At 33.1% G+C, this 24,447-nt stretch overlaps 2 protein-coding genes across 7 annotated transcripts; one reads left to right on the forward strand and one right to left on the reverse strand.

Annotated features, from left to right (window-relative positions):
• Window positions 1-1,251: 1,251 nt before the first annotated feature.
• LOC127253383 (rac-like GTP-binding protein 5) lies at window positions 1,252-4,818 on the forward strand. Its single transcript, XM_051277952.1, has 8 exons — window positions 1,252-1,374; window positions 1,480-1,690; window positions 2,364-2,451; window positions 2,623-2,732; window positions 2,938-3,001; window positions 4,065-4,129; window positions 4,216-4,281; window positions 4,552-4,818. The coding sequence occupies exons 2-8, from the start codon at window positions 1,592-1,594 to the stop codon at window positions 4,651-4,653; spliced, it is 594 nt and encodes a 197-aa protein (XP_051133909.1). The 5' UTR covers window positions 1,252-1,374; window positions 1,480-1,591; the 3' UTR covers window positions 4,654-4,818.
• A 4,149-nt stretch (window positions 4,819-8,967) lies between these two features.
• LOC127253353 (uncharacterized) lies at window positions 8,968-21,501 on the reverse strand. 6 transcript variants are annotated; one of them, XR_007839249.1, is made up of 11 exons: window positions 21,280-21,500; window positions 20,902-21,126; window positions 19,929-20,078; window positions 19,610-19,744; window positions 19,438-19,503; window positions 11,104-11,154; window positions 10,638-10,757; window positions 9,877-9,961; window positions 9,399-9,613; window positions 9,276-9,315; window positions 8,968-9,165 (listed from the first exon to the last, which is right to left on the reverse strand). XR_007839249.1 is itself a non-coding variant. In XM_051277925.1 (11 exons), exons 2-9 carry the CDS (start codon window positions 21,097-21,099, stop codon window positions 9,459-9,461), a joined length of 960 nt encoding a protein of 319 aa, XP_051133882.1. In that variant the 5' UTR covers window positions 21,100-21,126; window positions 21,280-21,500; the 3' UTR covers window positions 8,970-9,165; window positions 9,276-9,315; window positions 9,451-9,458. The 6 variants fall into 6 exon arrangements, 3 of the variants coding, with proteins under 3 accessions (XP_051133882.1, XP_051133870.1, XP_051133889.1); XM_051277925.1 differs by having other exon boundaries at window positions 8,970-9,165; window positions 9,451-9,613; XR_007839247.1 differs by having other exon boundaries at window positions 9,148-9,315.
• Between the last annotated feature and the right edge of the window lie 2,946 nt (window positions 21,502-24,447).

The following is a 24,447-nucleotide window of genomic DNA, read 5'->3' on the forward strand; positions in this document are numbered from 1 at the left end:
AATCATATTATTTACAAATATATATATATTTTCCGAATAATTGTGCGTATTAAAAAAATTAATGTTGATAGCATCTGAAATTTCTTAACTAATTCTATATATCAAATTTATATAAAGACATACAATAGCAGCGAAGTCATAAAATTCAAGTTATTTCATAAATATCTCAAATATATATTTTATGTTGAAAGTCCGTCTATCAAATCTATAACGACTATATTTTATATGTTTTACTTATATTTTATTTATATTTTCAGATAAATGGAAAAATAATGCTAAAAAATTATTTGAGTGCATTTACTGACCGAACGTTCAAATTCATCGTTCCACTCCGACATTTGTAAAACTATATGCTCAATCTCCGGTGTCTGAGGTTATGATAGTAAATCGGTGTGAAAAAATATGCACATATTTTGAAAAAATCTCCATAATTATAACTATTTTATTTTTTTATTTTTGAAATTTTTAAAATTTGTTGGTATTTTATAAAAAATAACTTTTATTTGAATTTTATGATTTATATAATTTATTTGTTTCATGTATAATGTTTTATTTACTTTTACTTATATAATATTAAAAATTATACTATATATATTTATTTAATGAATTATAAATAAATATATATATTTGATATAATTTTATCATGCTATGCACATGTCTATATAATTAAAATATTTAAAAAATAATAAGTGTAATATTATTATAGATTTTTTACATTAAATTTATTATATTTGTTTAAATTTATACAATATTTTTATGCATAAAATTATGTATACTTCATTTATTATTTTAAAATATTTTAATTATAAACACACTTTAGCACAAGTTTTAAATGCTAGTAATATTATATATTGTGTATAATATATAAAATATTATCAGCTGCTTTAAAATTAAAAAATATATATATATTGAATAATAATATATATTTTAATAAAAAGATGTATTTATTTAATCATATCTTTTATTAAAAAGACAATGGATAACAAAAATCATACATCTTGCAATTTGTTTTTCTTGTATTAGTATAAGTTTTATTAAAAATAAAATATCTTTTATAAAAATTATATTAAAATAATTATTTAAATAAAATTTCAAATCAATAACATAAAACCCAATATTAAAACGAGACGGGTAATGAAAGGGACAACTTTAAAATTGGACTTCAGGTCCCTGGACTAATCACCCTAATTCAACGTGGTCCCGGTCCCGGTCGGTCCCTGTCTGTAGAGGAGATCCCGAATCCGTAGCAAAGGCGACGACTGTACATTTAAGGAAATTCAACTCACCTTCAACTCTCTCTCTCTCTCTCTCTCTCTAATTCTTTGCATCTGATTTTGAATTTTTAACCCGCACTCAATGCTGCTGTTGGGTTAGGTGCACGCATCTGCATTTTCGATCTATCTATCTATCTTTCCAATTTAGCTATTCGATCTAGGGTTTTTGTGATCCAAATTTCTGTTTCACCTTGATTTCGTGCAGAGTTAAACTCGATATGTTGGCGAATTCCGCGATTTCCAGTGGTATCGATCTTTTGAGTCTAGTTTTGTAATCGCGAACGAATTGAAGTTCAGATTAGCGGTGCAGAGGGAAGATGAGTGCGTCGAGGTTCATAAAATGCGTCACCGTCGGCGACGGCGCTGTTGGTAAAACGTGCTTGCTCATTTCATACACCAGCAACACATTTCCTACTGTAAGGCTTTCGTTTTTTATTTTTTATTTTTACTTCATTTGAAATTGTTTTCCCTTTCTGTTTTGTGTGTTTTTTGATTGAATCGATTAATTGATGCTGTGAGGCGGCGAAGGTTTTTGTGAATCGCTTTGTTGCAATCGGAGATTCAGATGTCGAATTATTTGAGAATCTAAACACATCTGAATTGTTTTCACTGTTTAAGGATTATGATTGTGTTTGTATATGCTAATCGAAGGAAATTATCTTTGGATTAGAGTTGGAAGAAGTGAAGGAATTGGATGTGCTTTCGTTGATCTTCAACAATTAATTATATGCTCTGCCATTTTTGCTTGTGTTTAGTTATTAGTTGGAATCTTGCCATTTGATGTTCTTGTTGATGCTCTCTCATTTGGATATGCTCGATTGTGTTTGATCGAATGCGACTGCAAGTTTAATGTATTCGACGAATTAAAACTCCTCTCATACTTTTGTTCGATGCTGTTTATCTTTGAATCACACTGTGTTCTTCTCTAAATCGAAATGGAATTCTTTTTTTGACTGCTCGATGGAAGGTGTGTTGATCTTCTTGTTTTGCCCCTTTTCTGAAGTTAATTTTACTTTTGTTAAACATAATTGACTGTATGTCGGACTGAAGATCTGCTCTTTGATTTCGATCTCTTGTTTTGTGTTATAGGATTACGTCCCGACTGTATTTGACAATTTTAGCGCCAATGTTATTGTCGACGGGAACACTGTTAATCTAGGGCTATGGGATACGGCAGGTGAATTTGTTAATTTGAGTTGATATACATACATCCTACTTATATTGTCATTTCGTTGTATAAAATTGAATGATTACTTAATATATACAATCAAAATTAAATTGATTTGCTAATTTGTTAGATTGATATACATCTACTTAATAAGCTTTTTGGCGTCATTTTGTTGTGCAGGGCAGGAGGATTACAATAGGTTAAGGCCGTTGAGTTATCGCGGCGCCGATGTCTTTATTCTTGCATTCTCCCTTATTAGCAAAGCTAGCTACGAAAACATTTCGAAGAAGGTAAACTTACCATTGTGAATGCTGAACATCCTTTCCATTTCTTGCATTTTTGCTTGTGTCAATTATCTTTCTTCACGGATAGATTCGAGGATATTATTATCGTAATACGTGTGTGGTGATTATCCATTCCCCAATTCGGCACGATTCTTTTGTTGCTGCAGAAATGACACAAAATTCATGCTAATACTTTTCTTGTGATGTGCAGTGGATTCCAGAGCTGAAGCATTACGCTCCCGGAGTTCCAATAATTATTGTCGGAACCAAGCTCGGTTAGGATCCCTCTACACATTATCTTCATACTATGCAAATGTCAATCTGTGGGGAATAGTTAGGGTATGAAATATACCGAAAATATATATCATAATTTTGGTACGGTATGACACTGTACTGTAGATTTTCGATATAGTAATGGTATAAAGATTTGCATACCGCGCATACCGTTATTATACCAAAGTTTACTATATATCACGATACCGTTATTATACCAAAGTTTACTATATATCACGATACCGATATATACAAATATTCGATATATATAGGTATTACTGTATATACCAAAATATTGAATAGAATAAAATTATTAAATAAAATAAATAAGTATTATATTTATATTGTTATTTTTAATTATAATACTTTTGAATGTTTTGAGTTATTTTGCTATCGTTAATTTTAATACTCCCTCCATCCAATTTCTATTGTCCTAAAGTATATTTGCACGATTTTTAGGTGATTGTCTTTTTGTTATGAATTGACAAATTTGCCATAAATTGTACGGTAGAGATTAAAAGTAATAAATGAATGGAGGTAAAAATATAAAATTTGTATTTAAAAAAAGGAAATAGGACAATAATTGTTGGACGTCCCAAATAAGAAAGTAGGACATTAATTTGTGGACAGAGGGAGAGGGAGTATATTTATTTTCAGTATGATATGTGGTATACTAGTATATTGAAAAATCAATAAGGTATAATTGAAAATTTGGTATGAAAATATTTATACAGTAATTCTTGATATATTGACGTACATATACTGAATGATTTGGTACGGTATTGGTATTTATGGTACGGTATACAGTATGACAATTTTTGGTATACCATGCTGTGCTGCCCCTATTAGCATGTGTCATCTATTCTATTTTATATGCATATTGTGTTAACAATTGTAGTATGTGTTGTATAGACTGCTGTTATGCGCTATTTATATTTATATTATGTTAACATATATCTTGTGCTATCAATTTATATCTCGTGTGCTGTTAGTACAGTAAATGTAGCCTTGTTTCTTTGACTCGACTAACTAACTGTATATATATATATATATATTTCGATCCAGATCTTCGGGAGGATAAACAGTTCTTTATAGACCGCCCTGGCACTATACCAATCTCGACTGCGCAGGTACACACATGCACACATTATCATCATTTTCAATCGCTTGTGGAAGACCTGATCGATCGATCAACGATTGTTGTTTCCTTTCGAAGGGCGAGGAGCTGAAGAAATCAATCGGTGCAGCAGCGTACATCGAATGCAGCGCAAAGACACAACAGGTGATAAGATATAAAGCTTTGGCTCTGTTTACATAGAAACTTTTGACACTATTCGCATCAAATATATATATATTTTTTTCTCTTACAAAAAAATGACATCAAATACTCAAAATTTGTACCATTACCAAAATATTCTAAAATTTCAACCTGTCTTTATATAAACAGAGGCTTTGTCATTTATTCAAGAAAAGAATCGAATCGAATTGAATTCAATAGTTGTAGTAGCGTGCCCGACTTTTCTAACATTGAAGGAATGTGTGTTGTGGACAGAATGTAAAGGGTGTGTTCGATGCGGCAATCAAGGTTGTTCTTCAGCCGCCGAAGCAAAAGAAGAAAAAAAACAAGGGGCAGAAAGGGTGCAGTATACTGTAAAGTGGTAAGGTTCTATTGATTCTTAATTATGTCATATCCAAATTGCAGCCTGCCCTTCTTCCCCTCGGTATTTCTTACTTTCTTTGTTGCTGTACATTATATTATATTACATTACATTACATACCTTCCTTGGGAGTTATTAATGAATGAGTATGGGTACGAGTATGAGTATCATGAAATATATATATATATATATATAGGCGGCTACAATGCTGAATTTATATACTCCCTCCGTCCCGATGCAAAGTTGCAGTTTATTTTTTGCATGTAGATTTTTTAATATTAGTATTATAATGGATTGTAGTGAAAAAGACAAAAATATCCCTATTAGTATTGTGTAATATAAAAGTAATGACATTTGTGTAATATAGTGTAAGTTGGAAGGGTATTTATTATGTTAGGTAGGTAGTACAATTACTAAATTAGAAAATGGTAACCTTGTTTTAGGACGGACGAAAAAAGAAAATGATAATCTTTCAGTTGGACGGAGGGAGTATATATGTATACAATGTCTGACTTCAGTCAACACATCTCTTGTATTAATATAATATAAATATGACACATGAATTAACATCACACCATGTAATAACAAACAACACACTGTATTACTTAATAACAACGCACTTTTTATATTAATATAATACAATACAAATACAATACATAAATCAAAAGCACGTGTTATAGTCACGTACAGTACACACAAAAGTTGATTTTAGCATATAATATACTCTTATACAACATAAATATAATTCTTCTGACCAAACAGCACGCCTCTATTACACACCGCATGTGTTGTGTTTAATAAGAATATGTGATATTTGAATATATTATAGGTGCTGATTTGAAAATTCGGCGCCACTGTAACCATTCCTCTATATATATATATATATTCCATCTATGTATTATCTATTGTCTAAATTGCGATAGTGTAAAGATTAATCGATTGACCATGTTTGTTGTGTGTTGTGTTTTATGAGTTTGGGAAGGCAGAAGTGTTATTTTAGGGTTTGTTTCTCCAAATCTGGTTTGGGGGAAAATACTGTGCAAATTTCCACAGTGTTTTCCCCAAAACCAGGCGGTTTCCCCCAAGCAGACATTTGCTGCAAATGGCAGCAAAAGCTGCATTTTTTTTAATATTATATTTATTTAATATTTATAATAATTGTAGGGTAAAAAAATATATACAATATATATGTGTTATTTTGTAGAGAATAAAATTTTGTATAATATGAATAAATAAAAATTTAAATATATATATATGTTCGGGGTCTAGGTGCAAATGAGCAAATTGAGCCACATCTCCATCCAATTACGGAGAAGAGTGTACTCGGAATTCACCCGCTCTCCCTTGAACATCAGGCCAGATAGGGCCAATTATAATCAAATCATACAATATAAATTTTATCAATTAAATTTAATACACATTTATATTATTTTATTCATTATCCATTGAATCAATACATATCAAAACTCTCCGAACTCCAATCAAATCTAAACAAAAGAAACTTATTCCAAAATTCAAATAAAAATCAAACTCAAACTCAAATTTCTCCAAACTCCAACCAAATCTAAACAAAAGAAACAACAAAACTCAAACTCATCCCAAAATTCAAATAAAAATCAAACTCAAACTCAAATTTCTCCGAACCACTGTAAAAAAACGCACCTTAGTATTTATAATATTTGGAGGTTTTGTTAGTGTTAGGGGAGGTGAAAATATTATTAAAAGATTATTTCTTTTATTATTATAATATTCCTTTATATTTCATTGTTTGCATATTTTTATTTTTGGCTATCCAATTAAATTTGTATATTTCTTTTTAGTAGTTTCTATTATTAATTTACAAATACTTTTATTTTTATATTTAATTATAATCATGTTGTTATACTATTATTTTACTTTTTAGGAAGAATATTAATGTCTTTATACAAATAAATACTACTACTAAGTACTAACTAATCCCTCCGTCTATCTTAAGAGTTATATATATTTTTTACATCATTGTATTTAATATTAAAATTATTTTTATATTTATGTAATTTTTTATACAAATAGTATTATATTAGTATTATAAAACACTAATAAAAATATTTTTATTATTTTCTTTTATTACATTTTAGTATAATAATTAATATTAAAAAATCATCATGCAAGAAACAAATGTAACTTTTTTAACCGTCCGGAGGAGGGAGTATTATTTATATAATAATTTTAAATTTTCTTATCAAAAGTAAATGTATACTTTAAAGTGGATATAACTTTTTTGGTCACAATTAAAGTATTTTTTTACTATATTTGTATGCTCTACTCGAAAGTATTCTATACTAATATCAAAATATTTTTAATTTTTACTTAAATTCTAAATATATTATTTTACATATAATTATTCTTTTATATAAGGTCAAAGGACAAAATATCAAAAAAGAATTATATATTTTTACTAATTAATAAAATTTTATTATTTTTAATCTATTATACAATTCTAAAAAAGATATTTTAAGTCGAATAAATAAAGTATATTTTTATTTTAAAAAAATGTTTAATTGAAAATGATAATACAGTGAAAGCAAAACTTTTGTAAAATAATAAAAAAAAATTAAAAGAATAGGATTGAGTTTGTTCCTTATTTTAAATAAAAATATATTATTTTTTTATATAAAATATCATATTAAAAAAACTGTTTAAATCAACCTTTTATTAATCAATATTAAAATTAACCTGTGAATTTCAAAATCAACATTGTAGAGATTAATCTCTAATCTCAAAAGGAAAATCACCCCTGAGGGCTTGTTGTATTTAATTATTTATTTATTTTTACTCATCTAAACAAATCTTGAATTGTTTTTGGGCTTCTCTCTACATTTTTATGTCTTTAGTGGGCTTACTTTAACCATGGCTTTGTTTACATGTGAGATTTTACTAACTTTTTTTTTTCTTTTAAAAATATCAAATTAAATATTTAATTTTTATTTAATTTATTATATTAAAATCTAATTTTACATTCAAAAATATTATATCAATACATATTTATATCACATTAAACAACTATTTCAATCCAAACTTTGACTGGACTTAGAGGCCTTTGCTTACATAAATTTGAAATCTTTGTTGTGAATGAGTACAATTATCAAATTTTATTTAGTGGGGCAGGGCATATAACATATTTTCATTTTATATACATGTATATTTTAGAATTATATATAAAATAACTGATTTTTTTTTGTTTTTTTTCATTAAAAAGTTATTTCTCTCCCATTCAATTTTATTATTTTACTTTTAGAAATATTCATAAAAAGATATTATTCATTTCTTTTTAGTAAAAAATTATAATAGTTTTGTAATTTTTTTATTAAAAAAAAAAAAGATATACACTAGATTAAAACTTGAAAATATTTTTCAAAGACAGCCTTATTCCAAAACATCAACTTCAGATTGAAATAGCTAACACAAATTGCACTCTAGATATACAACAACAAAACATTTGCCAAAACCTTATTTTATTATAAGCTCAGTGGTTTGGCATCTCCCGCTTTATTTAGAGTCGGCAAAAACTGACCTGACATAACTCGACACGAAATTATTGAGTTTGGGTCAAAGATTTCAACCCCATTATGTATACGGGTTGACACGAACCCGATACGATAGTAAACGGATCAGGTTATGATTAAGGCTCTCAACTCGAACCCGACACGACAACCCGATTATAATATATTAATATTGATTAATATATTTATTATATATGTAAAATAATCATAATTTAATAACTTTCTCATAAATTAATTTAAATTAAGTTTAATTTTAAATAATTTAACATAATTTAAGCTCAAACCAATAAAAACTAACGTAATACGACAACATAACAAAAAACTATTTAATTTGAATAAAAAAATTTAACTTAATTATATATACGGATCAACACGAGTCAACCCGAACCCGAAACAATAATAAACGGGTCAACACGAACCCGACACGATAATAAACGGGTCAAATTAGAATTGAATAATTTAATCCGTTTAAAGTATTCAACCCGACACAAAATCAACACGAATCGACCCATTCCCAGCTCTAGCCTTAGGCCTATGGCCAAACTCGATCTCGAAAACGTGCGTGTGTGGAGTAATAATTTTTAACCAATATATATAGATATATATATATTTATTTATTTCTTTCTATAAATTGTTAAATAATAATAATAATAATAACCATTCAAATGCATCACAATTACCAAAAGAAAATATATATATATATATTACTTTTGTAATTCTTAATAACTAAGAACAAAATTTTAGTATGTTCTTTTGGCAATTATTTTAATTTTTACAATTCTATATAAAAATCCAATACTCTTTTACAAAATATCACGTGCAAATCACTATTCAACCAAAAACCAAAATTCAATATATATCACCAACCAGCCAAACACACCCCACCACTATTCCTAGAACACTGAAACTACACACAACCTAAATTCATGTCATCTTCAACAAGTAAGATAAGAAATATGGTGAGAGCTGAAATTATAACACATTTTTGTACCAATTAGCAAATCAAAATAGCCAGTTAAGAACCAAAGCAATATACATAATTATAAATATATGGAATTGGATGGGGTGGCACTTACAAGTGCAAGGAGTGCCCGAATCTTTGCAATTTGGCCCTTTCTGCGCGACGAAAGATCATAGCATGAACAAATTTTTCAATGAATGATGAATTAGTCGCCTTAAAATAGCAGTGTTTCACCTACCAAAATCTTAAATCAATTTTACACCACATCCCTTGGGATGATCTTGACTCACCTCCCTATTCAATCATCTTCCTCGGACGATGCATAGAGCTCCCCAAGCGATTGTAATCCACTGTCGATCGGTTTTTCACTCTCTAATGGTTCTGCTTTCTTCACTACAGAAATTCTGACGGATGATGACTTGAAAATAAATTTACTACTGTCGGAATCCCCACCTAGCATGTACGGAGTAAACATAAAAAATTCATTCAGAGTCTTCATAAATCAACGAATTCGAGTTTGGAGTGATTTTCATGGAGACAAAGAAAGTGAACAAAAATATTGCAAGTATTTTTAGTTTCCGAGACGTTTGGATGGACAGTTTCAAGATGAGTAGTTGTAATATAAAATGTCTGAAAGTACACAACTTTTAACAAATATATTCAATCCACACTGTAAATTTTTTAGAAATGATGAGACTGGAGTCTATAGGGCAAACCTCGATTACTGGAGTCATCAATGACACTGGATTTTGTAAAAATATCCGTTGGATTGGAGGGTTTTTCTTCAGACACCTTCCTCTTCTGCATCAAAATTAGGTCCGATTAATATGTTAATAGATAATAAACCAAATGACATTCTAATTTAATTCAGAATACTATCCTAATTGCTGCATATATGGCATAAAATGATCTTTTATACCAAAATATATAGTGAGACAACATACACCATTTACAGCAACTACAGAACTATTAAGGTCCATCCCGAGGAATAAATCTGGCATTTTAAAATCATTAATACTAGTTGATTGAATCAACAAACATCATATATATTGTAAATGTATATGAAGGTTCTCATCTCATGCTCAAGCAATGCGAGAATATGCAGAGGCAGGTTCCGTCGATTGCTCATATAAATTGAGGATGCACCCTATTCCTATATCAGATCTCTTTCAATGTATAAGTCCACACACAAACATCCAGTCTTTACTGTGGAGTACATCTGAAAGAAAGAAATAAACTTTCTATACAGAATTGACAATGTTGAGAAAAAAGTAGTTTTGAAATAGATCTTATGGATATTTTTTGCACGCGCACACACACATATATACATATTAAGCACATGTAAAACCCATTCAAAATGCGTTTCATTCACAAATTATACAACCAATCTCTGTTGTTGAACAATTTCAAAGCTCACATTTAATAGCTTCAAAGTTGAAATACTCAAGGATGCTCAAGTAAAATGGCAGAAGGGTACCTTAGAGGGACCAGTTGATGTACCCTCATTGACAGGCGAAACGAAATTCCAATCATCATCATCATCGCCATCTATACTATTGTCATCAATCCTTTTGATGACTGCAGTATCTTTTTGGCCCTGAGTTTTCACATGGAAACTTCACAATTTAGAAGAATGGAAGAGCCACGAGAAATAAATATAGGGTGTGTTTGTTTGAGGGATTGAATTCTTTTTTCACTATTCATCCAATTTTTTCCCCCCAAAAACATCAAATCAAACACTTATTTTTTATTTTTTATATTATACTAAAAATCAATTTTACATTCAAAACATCACATCAATACCTATTTATATCACATCATACAACTATTCAAATTCAAAATTTTTACTATTCAAATCCCAACTCAAAATCCAAACCTCCAAACAAACACACCCATAGAAAATCAGTGCTGAAAACACATAAACAAGTAGAGAGGAGAGTTGCCTTAAAGATTGATTTTATAAGTGCTTCATCTTCTTCCACCAACTTCTTTTCCTATATAAAAAAAAAGGTAAACCATGTTAGAATAGCTTTACGTGTTGCGCAATAACCATGGTCAAAAGGAGTGCAGATATACACAGAAGATTCCATTAGGTTTGAAAGCAATTAATGAAACAGACTGACTAAAAAATAAATTCAACCAATTTTAGTATGTTTGCAAATTAAATTCAAATAAGTGTCGTGGGTTTCTTAACAACTTATATCTGAAACTTCAGTACCTTACAAGAAAACCTATGCCCAAACGTTCACCATAAATCTAATTATGTTCCACAATGATAATGTTGTAAAAACTAGCTGCAGTTTTGTAGGAAAGCTGATAACAAACTAAATCAAACAATAAAAAAACACAGCCTAAGGCTCAGTTCTTGACACTGACCAAGCGTGTCATTTAACAAAGACTAACCAGCTTATTTATCCAGCCACTAGTGGGATAAGCCCATTACTAGAAAGAAGAATCGCATAATTAAAGGACATGTAATTACTAATTAATTTCCTAAATTCACTGGCTCTCTTAATTACCCCATTAGTTCCTCTTCTTACGCCTTTGATAGATTTTCAACAGTTCTCTAACAGATACTTCCCCTTCAAAACAGCCTTGAAACTGGTTTTGGAGTTCCTCCAGTTCCACCCATGAAGGCTCTTTTTCTCATTTTCCTAGCCAACAAACAAAAACCTGTTCAACTTCCCTATCCTCTTCTCTAATAACATGCGTGCCCAAAATCTCGTTTGGCACATGGATGGAGTCCGAAACCTCTAAGGAAAGAGGAAGATTAGACTTGATTAGATGACTGCCAACTGTGCGGCGAAGCTATAGGAGACATAAAAGACAGGATGCAAACGATATGCTCTTGGGCAACCCTTTCCACCATTCGGAATGGTCCATAGAATCAGGCAGAAAGTTCATGATATGCCTGCCTGTGTAGTGACTGAATTTTGGCGGTGGGGTCTAACTTTAAGGAAAACTAGGTCTCCCACATCAAAATTCACCGGACGCCTATGCTTGTTAACATATTTAACCATTGTTTGCTATGCCTGCAGAAGATTGTCCTTTAGCTGCTTAAGTATTTCGTCTTTTTCATCCAAAACTATGGCCACTGCCACTTTACGCTCACCTGGTAAGAATTTATGAATCGTTAGAAGAGGGCACCATAGACAACCTCAAATGGTGTCATGCGAGCACTAGTTTGGTGTGTTGCATTATGCCAAGACTCAGCCCAAGGTAGCCAATGGGTCCACTTACGAGGACGAGCAAAGACAAAGTAAGGAAGATATGTCTCCACAATGCGATTCAGAACCTCGGTTTGCCCATCTGTCTCAGGATCATAGGCAGAGCTGAATTTGAGGCTAGTACCTGGAGTTTGAATATCTCAAGCCCAAAAAGAACTCATAAATTATGGGAAGGCTAGCCCAGAGCCTTGTAAAGCCAAACCCAAGCCTCAAAACCGCTTCGACATCAACCTTGAAACCGAACCCTTAACTTGTCATCCTCTCTCTCCCCTCTCCTCTCTCTCCCCTCTCATCTCTCTCCTCGCTCTCTTCTGGTCTAGTCGCTAATATTCACTGCTTTGTGCAGCCCCTCCCCTTCTTATCTCTCTCCCCTTTCTTCTGGTCTAGTCGCTAATAACCGCACATCACATCATGGAGTTTTTTTTTACTATTTTTTATATTTCTTAATTTATTATCTACTTCATTGCTCTGGTAGTTCTATTATTTATTTATTATACTATTAATATTAGTCTTTTGGGTATTACATTATTATTTATTTTTAAATTTCAAATTATTTATTTATGTTTATTTTATTTTGTATTTTCTTGACATGTTACTATAAAATTAATAATTATACGCATTAATTTCTTATAACATATAATATATATAAGATTTTATACATGTGCGCCGTGTTCGCCATTTTATCGCCATGGCGGTTCACAAACGCCACGCCGCAAAAGGGCGCCGTGACAACCTTGCTTATAGGTTCTAGATTCCGGTGCAACTGTTATGAATTGGGATTAATCAAAAAGAAAACTTTATTCGAATAAATGAAAATAAAGAATCACAGAGGAAAATTAATTCGTTATGTAACAAAAATTAAAATAATAATTGTCTAACCTAACATAACTTAGATGTGCTCTATATATAGGCAGATTTATGGGTCAAGCCCAAAACTCATAATCAATAATTAAACCGTAAATAAAATAATAAGATAAATAATAAGGAATAAAATAATAATTATCCTAGGTGACTATGGTTCTTCTCCTTCTTTTAATATAGACCTTGACCTTACCCAACTCCATAACAATTTCATCCCTCTTGAAAACCGCTTGTCCTCGAGGCGGAAGACAGGAAACTAGAAGCGCAATTCTTCTTCATCAACCCATGTCGAATCCTTGTCCATTGGCGCGCTAATGTATCAATACCTGAGGAATGAGCTTGTCGTCTTGCCATACCGCCATCTGCTCGAGCTCCATGTATCTGACCTCATCTTCTGTCCACCCTTCGATCTCGTCCACCCAATTCGTGTCTAGGTCCGCCGCACAAGCTCGAAGGGACTTGTTGGCACACTTATGCAATGTTGTACAAGACTTTTTACAGCGGTAACAAAGTCGCTTAGATTGACACTCGCGATACTCTTCACAACTCGATTTTCGAAAAGGGACTCGCACGGAGGACTAATCCGACGCCACTGGACGTCCGCCAATGGAGCTGCTCTTTGTGCCTAGTCTACTGCTCCGGATGCCACTTCCAAGACTATAAGGACCTACCGGTGGCCCAATCTGTGTTCCACTACTAAGGCGCGAACTCAGAAACTGACCTAGCGGTTGTCCAAGCTGTTGATATGTCGTGGCAGAACCAACATCGAATTCATATTCAATGTTGCGACTGATCTGGATAGGTGAGTCTAAACATTTGGGGTCTAGTGTCCTTAGACGATTGCGGATAATCTGCTGCAATCCTCCCATGAAGTATCCCGAGGTAATGTTCACCCGTCAAGCGGTAATGCTCATCCGTCAAGCCTGGCACTTGTGTCGCCATTTGGATGAACTCTTTGATATATTGATCAACTCCTCATTTTTTCCGAAGTGTTGCAAGGCGCTCGTAAGGGCTCCCTAAATAACAATCATCAAAACGAAGTATTAGGGCTTCGGGAAACTCCGCCCAAGTGGCGGTTGGATGGCAAAAGTGTTGCCATCGAGACTAGTGCAGCGATGGGCATTCCATGGCAATGCGCGCTAATGCTACCTTGAGTTCAACTTGCACCTAGTGGAGTTCAAACTGTTGCTCGGCGCGAGCAACCCAACCAATAGGCTCCATCCCATCAACCGGTAGTAGTTTGACTTCTGAGAGGAGCGGGGTGGCAAAGCCGCCATGGTGGGGGGTCAACCCCCTTAACGGTTGAGAATCCAGCACGATTGAAGGCTGCGCCAGGGGCGACGACGCCGAGGGCGCCGGAAATTGCGTCGGTGGTTGATCCACTAACACAGTGGCATCAGCGGCGGCACTGACGCCACCAAGCGCTGCCTTGATCGCTGCGAGCAACTCCTGCCATAACGACACCATCTGATTCGTGTTATGTTCTCCCAAAGTCTCGAGCTTGGTGGAAAGATTCTGGCGGATTCGTACCTCCTCCTATATTTCCCCAACGGCTGATTCCAGTAGCTCAAATCACTGTTGATTGGAGATGGGCATGAATCCATCAAATGATCCGGCAGATCGGACCAATTGTTATGACTTTATTCAAATCAATGAAAATAAAGAACCACAGAGGAAAACCAGTTCGCTCTGTAACCAAAACCAAATAATGGCTGTCTAACCTAACATATCCAAGATGCGCTTTATATATAGGCGAACTTATGGACCAAGCCCAAGACTCATAATAAAAAAATAAACAGTAAATAAAATAATAAGATAAATAATAAGGAATAAAATAATAATCATCCTTGGTGACTACGGTTTTTCTCCTTCTTTTAATATAGACCTTGACCTTACCAAACTCCATAACAGCAACCAACCATATGTGGTAATCCCTATTTGTTTTCTACTTCTCATTCGTCAAACTCACTAACACATGTCACTCTGGCTAATGGTGATAAAACATATCCTTTAGCTATTGGTAGGGTGTATCTATCACCTAATTTATCTCTTGAATCTGTCCTTTTATGTACCACATAGTTCATTTAACCTTATATATGTTAGTTGACTTACTAAAAATTTAGATAATTCTATTTTATTGACAAGTAGATCCTTTGTTATTCAGGACCGCAACACAGGGCGGACGATTGATACCGAACTTGAGTCTTATGGGCTATGTTACCTTAAATAAGTCTCCTTGTCTGTCTTCTACTCTTGCAACTACCCCTGTTGAGTCTTTTGAACTATTCCATCAACGATTAGGTCATCTCAATTTATGAAAATCAAAACGTAATTTTCTTAATTTTTCATCTGTGTCTTTGTTACCATATGAGTCATGCAAGCTTGGAAAACAGTCTCGTACTACTTTCCCAAAATGCATCAATAATAGAGCATTTGAAACTTTTGCACTACTTCACTCCAATATTTAGCGTTCTTTTCGTTCTAAGTCAAGTCTAAGTTTTCAATATTTTGTTACTTTATTGATGATTTTAGTCGGTGTACTTGGGTTTATCTATTGAAAATAAGGTCTTAGTTACTTACTATATTCAAAAACTTATGTGCTAAAATTTGTACACAATACCACACCTCTAAAGGTCTTAAGAAGTGATGACGGTAGAGAATATTTTTTTCACTCATTTAGTGAATTCGTGTCTTTTCAAGAGATTCTTCATTAGTCGTCTTGCCCTTCCACCCCACAACAAAATGGGGTGGCTAAGCGCAAGAATCGACATTTAGTAGAAGCAGTTTGTACCTTTCTTTTACATTATAATGTCCCGTTTCAATTTTGGGTTGATGCTATCTTTACAGCATTTTTTCTTATTAATCTTCTTCCGTCTACTGCACTAAGTCATAAGATTTACATTACATGTCTTCAGCCTAGTGTATCATTGTACCATTTACCTCTTATATTTGGTTGGATGTGTTATGTTCATGACCATTCTCCAGATTTGGACAAATTACGTACTCGATCAATTAAGTGTGTTTTTCTTGGGTACTCTCGGATTCAAAAGATATATAGATGTTATTCTCCACTCACTTATCGATATCATCTTAGTGCCCATGTCACGAGTCATCACCATACTTCACAATGTCATCAGCTCCGACCTCAATACCTATGACTTTTATTCTAGTAGCCCCATCCTTAAACCTCCACTTCAGGTCTATAGTCTGCATAAATGGCAACGTTAGAACATACCTACTTCACCATCACTTGTGCCTATTGATAACTCATCTCCGGTCCATCATCTTCCCCGGTTGTGACTCCACTGTCACTTGTCGTCCTACGTCTAGGTACTCATCCACTCGTAATCCTAACTCTGTTTATAATTTTCTTAGTTATCATTGTTTATCTCCTTCCATATGTAATGTTGTGTCTAATTAAGACTCCATCTTTGTTCATCTTTCTTGGCGTGAGGCTTTGGGTCATTCCAAGTGGGGTTGGCCCTGATGGTCGCATTGATCGACTCAAAACTCGACGTCTTGCAAAGGGCTTTACTCAAGTGTATGGAAAGGACTATCTGAAAGCCTTCTTTCCAATTGCCAAAATATTTTATGTTCGTATTTTTTTTTTCTATGGAAGAAATGCGTAGTTGGCTCCTTCATCAACTTGATATTAACAATGCATTTTTGCATGGTGAGCTCCAAGAAGAGATTTATATGAAGCAACCACCTGGTTTTGTTGCTCAGAGGGTGTCCGGTCTTGTATGTCGCCTTCAGAGCATTTACACAAACATTTCCAATGAAAGAATGGTGTTATCCTATCTCAAAGAAACTAATGTAAGGTTATGGATTCCCCTATGGATCCACATACAAAGTTGTTTCCTAGACAGGGAGAGCCATTGACTGATGTTGATGTTGAACGATATAGAAGAATGGTTAGAAAGCTTAATTACCTCACTATCACCCGACCAGATATATCATTTGTAGTAAGTGTAGTGAGTCAACTCATACAGTCTCCATGTGACTCTCATTGGAAAGCACTTATGCATATTTTGTGGTATATTAAAGGGTCTCCTGGAAAAGGTTTACTTAATACAAATCATGGTCTCCAATTGATAGATATTCTACCTCTTGTTATTGTGTGTTTGTTGGAGGTAAATTGATATTTTGGAGAAGTTAAAAACATGTGGTTGCACGTTCTAGTGCTGAGGTTGAACATCGCACTATGGCCTTAACTACATGTGAGTTTTTCTGGATTAAACAATTACTTTGTGAACAAGTTCTTTGATGTGACAAAGATGAAATTATGGTGTGATAATCAAACAGCACTACAGTACTACACATTGCATCAAATCGAGTATTTCATGAACGAACAAAACATATTGAAATAGATTCTCACTTTATCAGAGAGTGTATATCTGGATCTATAGATACTAAATATGTGTTCTCAGATGATCAACTTGCAGACATATTTACCAAAGCTCTTAAAGGTCTTAGATCCGGGTCCATCTGCAATAAGCTTGGATCGTATGACTTGTACGCTTCAACTTGAAGGGGAGTATTAAATTTGTTAGATTCGTATCTATATTTATATCTATATCTATCTATATCCATATCTATATCTATAATTTAGTTAGATTCAAATTGTAATGATAGATTTCTAAATACCTCTATACATATATATATATATATATGTATTCTTCCTTTCTCTTTTATTATAGAATGAAATAATATTCTACAGGATTCAATTACCAATCCATCTTGGCAACTTCATTGTTTTGTTTGCCCTGTGAGTCCTGCCAATGAAAACGGTGGTAAAGTGCCTCCTTCCTTCTGCTCCGGCTGACTACTAGGTTCATTCATGAGCTTCCAGCTTGTTCGCCGTCATTTTTTTCCAATTCAACGTCCAGAAGGTCATTATCTTCCATTACTAGCACTCTTATCTCTTTGACCGGGCATTTATAAAGTTTCTTTTGTCTTAGCTCGTCGTACTCTTGTTGAGACAACCTTCGAAATGGAGTTTAATTGTTGAAGGAAGTCCTTTACTGCCATCGCCAATGGGGGTTGTGGAATGGAAATGGTAGACTGATATTTAGAGGATTGGGCTGAGGGCAGCCGATAACTCGAGGTGGAGAATCTAGAGGAGTACAGCATAGGTCTGGAGCTGATCCCACCATTAAAAATGGAGTTTGATTTCCAAATGGCAAGCCAATCTCATTGCTGAGTCTAAATCACGAGGTTTGCGAACTTGCAAATTAAGTCTCAAAGCTTCTGTAAGGCCACTCATAAAGTAGCCCAAGAAGTGCGTAACAGCCAATCTTGGTACTTGGGTAGCCAAGTGCCTATACTCCTTAATATATGATTCTAAATATCGCATTTGCGTAATAGAAGCCACATTCATACAAACCACCCCTAAATTTGTCATCAAATATTTCCACTAGTGCTTCTGTAAACTCAAACCAAGTAAGGTTACCACTCTTTGTGTGTACCAATCGGAACAAACCGAGAACATTACCTTCCATAGACACCATAGCTAGATGAACTTTCTAATGCTCTTGTATTTGATTTTGAAAAATTGTTCTATCCGATAAATCCAACCCAAAGGATCCGAACCATCAAATGATGGAGAAGTTGTGCAAACAGGGGGTACGGCTGGTTGATGAAATCCAACTGTAGTGTCTAATGTCAGCGAAGCACGTGGTGTAAGGTCTGTGCCCCCAGACACAATGGTGTGCGGCACAGTTTCCTGTTGTCCAATGCAGGTTGTTGATGTTGCGAAGGCAGAGACTGAGGGTTTCGTGTCACTATGGGCTGTGTGGGATGGTGAGCAGCGATGCCATTAGGGCAGTCATCATTTGGTCAAAATGGCGTTCAGATAATTCTTGCATCCTGGAAAACATCTGATCTATCCCACAAAACTTCTGATCCAATTTTTGATCAAGCAATAGAATTTACTCACGTATCTGACATTGTTTGCTTTTTATTTGATTAAGATCTTCCGACATGCAGTAAATAAGACATAACTAAATTAACTAGGTTAATATGTTTATGTATTGAACAAACTAAGCCCCAGGAGAACTTCAGAAGATATGAAAACAGCACACCTTTCACTACCATATTATATATAAGCTTATTGGCATTTATATGATTAGCATTGCATTTCATTAGCACATCCAAAAGTCACAAATATAAATCAGCAATTTAAATTACCTTATTTTCATTTGAACGTTGCAGAGCTTCCAGCATTGCATCTACACTCACGGTTGCATGTCTGGACTGGAAAAGGGATTGAAAATATGTTACTAAGATATTAATACCAAATGTCAATATCAAGTTTACAAGTAGTGATATGTTGAACGTTACGTATTATATCAATATTAACCTTCATGGATTTCATTTCATCCAACGCAGCGAGGATATCCATTTCCCTCTTTGAGTCCAATGTTCTATTCTCCAAGGATTTCATAGCATCCCCCATCTCTTCAGCCAGCCGTTTGTTCTTCTCTTCCTCCAATACCTGAGTACAAAGAAAAATAGGAAGCAAATATTTAAACCTATATTCATTCATTAAAACTCATAGCGAAGTATACAACATAAACAAGACAATATTGAAAACCCACGCATATCAAATATGTTGTGTGTAAGATGTATACTAGGATAGGTAAAATGAATAAATTGGTGAAGCATAAAGAAATAGCTACCTCATCCTCCGCACGCCAAGGCTCAAAATTTCTTGTCGCACCAGACTCAACCGTATAATCAGAGTTCTGTGGATCTGTCTTATAGGCAATCTCAGCTGAACATCTTGGGCACTTAAAATAGAACCTGTAAATTTGGATACCCAAATAGGTCTACCCATTGAACATAAGTCAAGAATTAGAGATAAATTTAGTTCGAACAGCATTTACCATCTAAACAAGAGGCAAGAAATGGGCTTATGGAACAAAAATAAATGAATAAATAAATATATGGAAGAAGACAAGGATTAACATATCATTCTGAAAAAATTAAGGCAGATTACACGAGGAAGTGTTAAAGGAAAATACTGCTCAAATGTATATGATTTACGTAGGAAACAGAAAATAACTACAAAACACATTCTTGACATGACAGTGAACATACATAGCAATCCAACTCATACGTATCCTTCAAAGATTTTACACAATGCACAGACGTAAACAGTTAATGTAAAACAAAATTCACAAAATAATCCATCAACACATGATATAAAGAAACGTTTACACCTCCAGAAATCTCAATAGTACATTATTGGTCAATGCTCCCAATCAAAACAGTAAAACAATTATCAATCAAAATTTGAAACAACTAAATAGGTTTGACAGCATTTTTTTTAGTTAATGCTTCAAATGAATTACAAATTCCAAGCATTAATGCTAGTGCTCCAATAGAAAATCAAAATTGCATAAACTGCATAGCTTAACTACAGCTACTACCACTAAGAAAATGCATTATCTCACATCGTCCTAACAAAAATCCTTAGTTAAGAACTGAAAATATCAAAAAGATTCAAGAAACCAAATTTGTGGGATATCTTGCAGCGCTAAACATCATTAACATCGATTTTTTTATTCAGTTCAATGGCAACATATAGGTAGCATAAACTATAAACATAATATGAAAAACCTGATAATTAAAATTAGAACACACACGCACCTCACCAACTGCATCTTCTTTGCGGGAATTGAATTTTGTACCCTTATATATGTAATTGCCACAAGTATTGCAGCGAATGCTCATTGGAAGCATCATGCGTACTTTCATCTGCTGATTTTGCGGTTGCCTCCGTCGTGGAATCTTCGCCGGATCAAAATCCGGCGGATAGTACTTGTTCAAAACCTTCCTTTCTCCCATCCTTCTTTCTTTTTACTCAGTTAAGGACTGAAAAAATAGAATTGATAGCTATTCATCAAATCAATCCAATGAAAGGCAAAAACAGGAAGAAAAAAAAAAAGAATCAGTTTAGAAAACTACAATATTGCACTAAAATGAAAAAATTAACAAAGATGAACTTGAATAAGAACGAAGACGAACCTGAGGAAGTCGAATACGGCGCGGCGGCAGAAGACGAGGATGAAGTCGGCAACGGAAGACGCGGAAAATCTCCTCGCAACAACCGATTCGATTGAGAGCGATAGAGAAGGCTATCGAGAGAAGTGCTACCGGTGGCCTGAAGGATTTGGCGCGGGTTTGGGTTTGGGTTTGGGTTTGGGTGTGGTGGTAAGTGTTATGCATAGGCGGCGGAGCTTTTTGGCGTTGGGCGGTTACTATTAGGGTTTTTTTTTTTCTTCTTCCTAATTACGGGACGTAGAGGAATTAACCGTTTGTAATTTTAAAAAATAATTTGAGTGGAATATTTATCTGAGTTTTGGTTTAAATAGAAACATAATATTATTTTTTATTAGAATTATGAATTGAATAGTGATATTTTTTTTTAATTAAAAATATAAAAATAATTTTATTGAAAAAATAATCAATTATCATTTTAGTGTAAAAAAATTATTAATTTTTTTTAAGGACGTGGAAATCCTGTAAATTAGGCCAACCATCCGTGACAGGTGACCTGAGGCATCTGAGTATAATTTTTAATGTGACATTTGATCTCCATTGAATAAGATCGTGTATGTGTCCGTTCTGATGGAAATTGATGCTGTATGGTGCAACATATAATTTGTTGTGGTAATTCGGACCGGTCCGATTTTTTCATGCCGGATCGAACTGACCTGATTTTAAATCGGGCCTGATTTGCACGACCCGACAATGTTGTAATTTTGGTATTTATTTAAAATATAAATATATACTCCTTCCGTCTCAATGGACATTTGGAATTGGCACGAGAATCAACAAATAATAGTATTATATTGACAGTGAGTGTAAAATATTTTTAAAATATCAACATACTATTTTATATAAATTATTATGAAAAATGTAGGGATAATTTTGTAAAAGTGGAAAGTTAGTTACAAAAATGAAAATAGAATTATTGATTTGGAACGGATAAAAATGACAATAAAATTATTATTTTAAGATGGACGTAGTATATAAATTTTTTAAAACCTAAATATTAATTTTACAAACCGGGCCGGGCCAAACACGGTACATCTTCATGAGTCCGGACACGGCCCGGTTCAACATAAAAATAAATTAAAAAAATTTGGAACACAAATTTGTCCAATTTTCAATATTTACACATGCTATAAAAAAAATTAATTTTAAAAAATGACATGCAATGATTATTTGATAATGGAATATACCAGAATTGTATAAAAATATATTTTATTCCAACAAAATATTGTGACAAAACTAATAAATAATTATTAAAGCTCACTTTAAAAATTATGTACAAAATATCTACTAATATATATATATGATAATGAATATTGCTTTAAAACTATATTTTTTATAATTAGCTATATTTGTCGAGATATGATTTTGAAACTTTTTTAAAAAATTAAATTAAATTAAATCAAATCTATCAATTTATTGTACATAGTCAAGACATTTGTACTAATATTATAAAAATATATATAATTTTCAAGTATTTAAATCAATAAAAACGAAAAATAATTATCTTTACTTTTAAATTCTTCTATATTTTAGGCAAATAAATCTAATACAAAAAAAAAAAAAAATTATGTTTTCAAAAGAAAAACAATCATGTCTTCATAAAAGAAAAATAATAATAAACCCACTATTTTAAAAGAAGATTTTATAAATAGAGAAATTATTAAAAAAAAAAATCACCAAAATTCCAAATACACTTTGGGATAGAAAAAATATATATTATAAATCTTCTTACAATAAAAGATTTGTAAATAAAAACATTTCAAACGAAAGCTAGATCCATGCAAATAAGCAATGAAATATTACAAACATAAAAGAAAGAAATTCAAAATATTTTAGACAAAAAAAAAAAAAACTCATAGACCTTCAAAACCCTAATGGTCATTTGCAAATCTCTATGTTATGAAACATATAAAAAAAAACATAGTATTCCAATATTAGTTATTAACTAGAAATTCTTAAATAAAATTCTACAAGGAATTAATTATTCTATTCTAAATAAAAGGAATTTATTAAATAGATTATTAATATTTTTAAAATTTGATTTCAAATATGAATATTAACAAATTCAAATAACATATTATTGTGACGAATTAGAGTTAATAATAGAATAACAAATAAAAAACGTAAAGATGACATAGATCTACGTGGTGCACCAACAACATGTTGGCTATATCCATGGACAGAAATGGAAAACAGATTTATTCACGACAGAAAAGTTATAGATTACAGATTTCGTATCCCTAAGTTTCTTTAAATAAACCAAGAGAATACATCAGACGGGCTCAACCCAATACCAACTCCGTGAAAACTCAGCTAAGTGACAAACTAGATGCAAGACATATCAACAAATTTCCACATTGACTTGAATTTCACTTTCATATGCATCATTACAACGCTAGATGAACATACTCCTCCATTCTGCCTTAGATTTGCCCCCCATCGGGCAACTACCAGCTTGTGACACTTAGAAGGTCCAAACAATGTCGAAACTTGCTATGAAGGACCGATTTGGTGAACATATCAGCAGGATTATCAGCAGTTCCTACTTTCATCACTTTGACTCTCTTTTCATTCTTAAAAAAATGATACCTCACATCAATATGTTTGGTCCTCTCGTGATGGATCTAATCCTTGGCTAAACAGATTGCACTCAAGCTATCACAATATACAACAGCTTGATCATAATGTAGACTAAGATTACCAACTAGTCCTTTTAACCAGATTCCCTCCTTAGCAGCTTCTGTCAGCGCCATATACTTTGCTTCAATGGTGGACAAAGTCACTGTAGCCTACAAAGTTGTCTTCCAACTAACAACAGAACCACCAAGAGTGAAAAAGTAACCAGTCATAGATCTTCTAGTGTCGACATCTCCAACATAATCAGAATTTGAATATCATGTAATAGAACAACAAGTATCACCTCCATAAATGAGACCAACATCAAACTTACATCTAAGATATCGGAAAATCCTATTTACAGCTTGCCAATGCTCCCTTTCCGGTCGTCCCATCAACTTACTCACAACACTATCATGTACGAGATTAGGTCTAGTACAGGCCATAGCATACATCAGACTCCCTACTGCATTAGAGTATGGAACTCGAGACATGTACTCCTGCTCAGCTACTGATTGT

Source organism: Andrographis paniculata, unplaced genomic scaffold (genome assembly GCF_009805555.1).
Source record: "Andrographis paniculata isolate CXL003 unplaced genomic scaffold, ASM980555v1 Contig12END, whole genome shotgun sequence".
NCBI lineage: Eukaryota > Viridiplantae > Streptophyta > Magnoliopsida > Lamiales > Acanthaceae > Andrographis > Andrographis paniculata.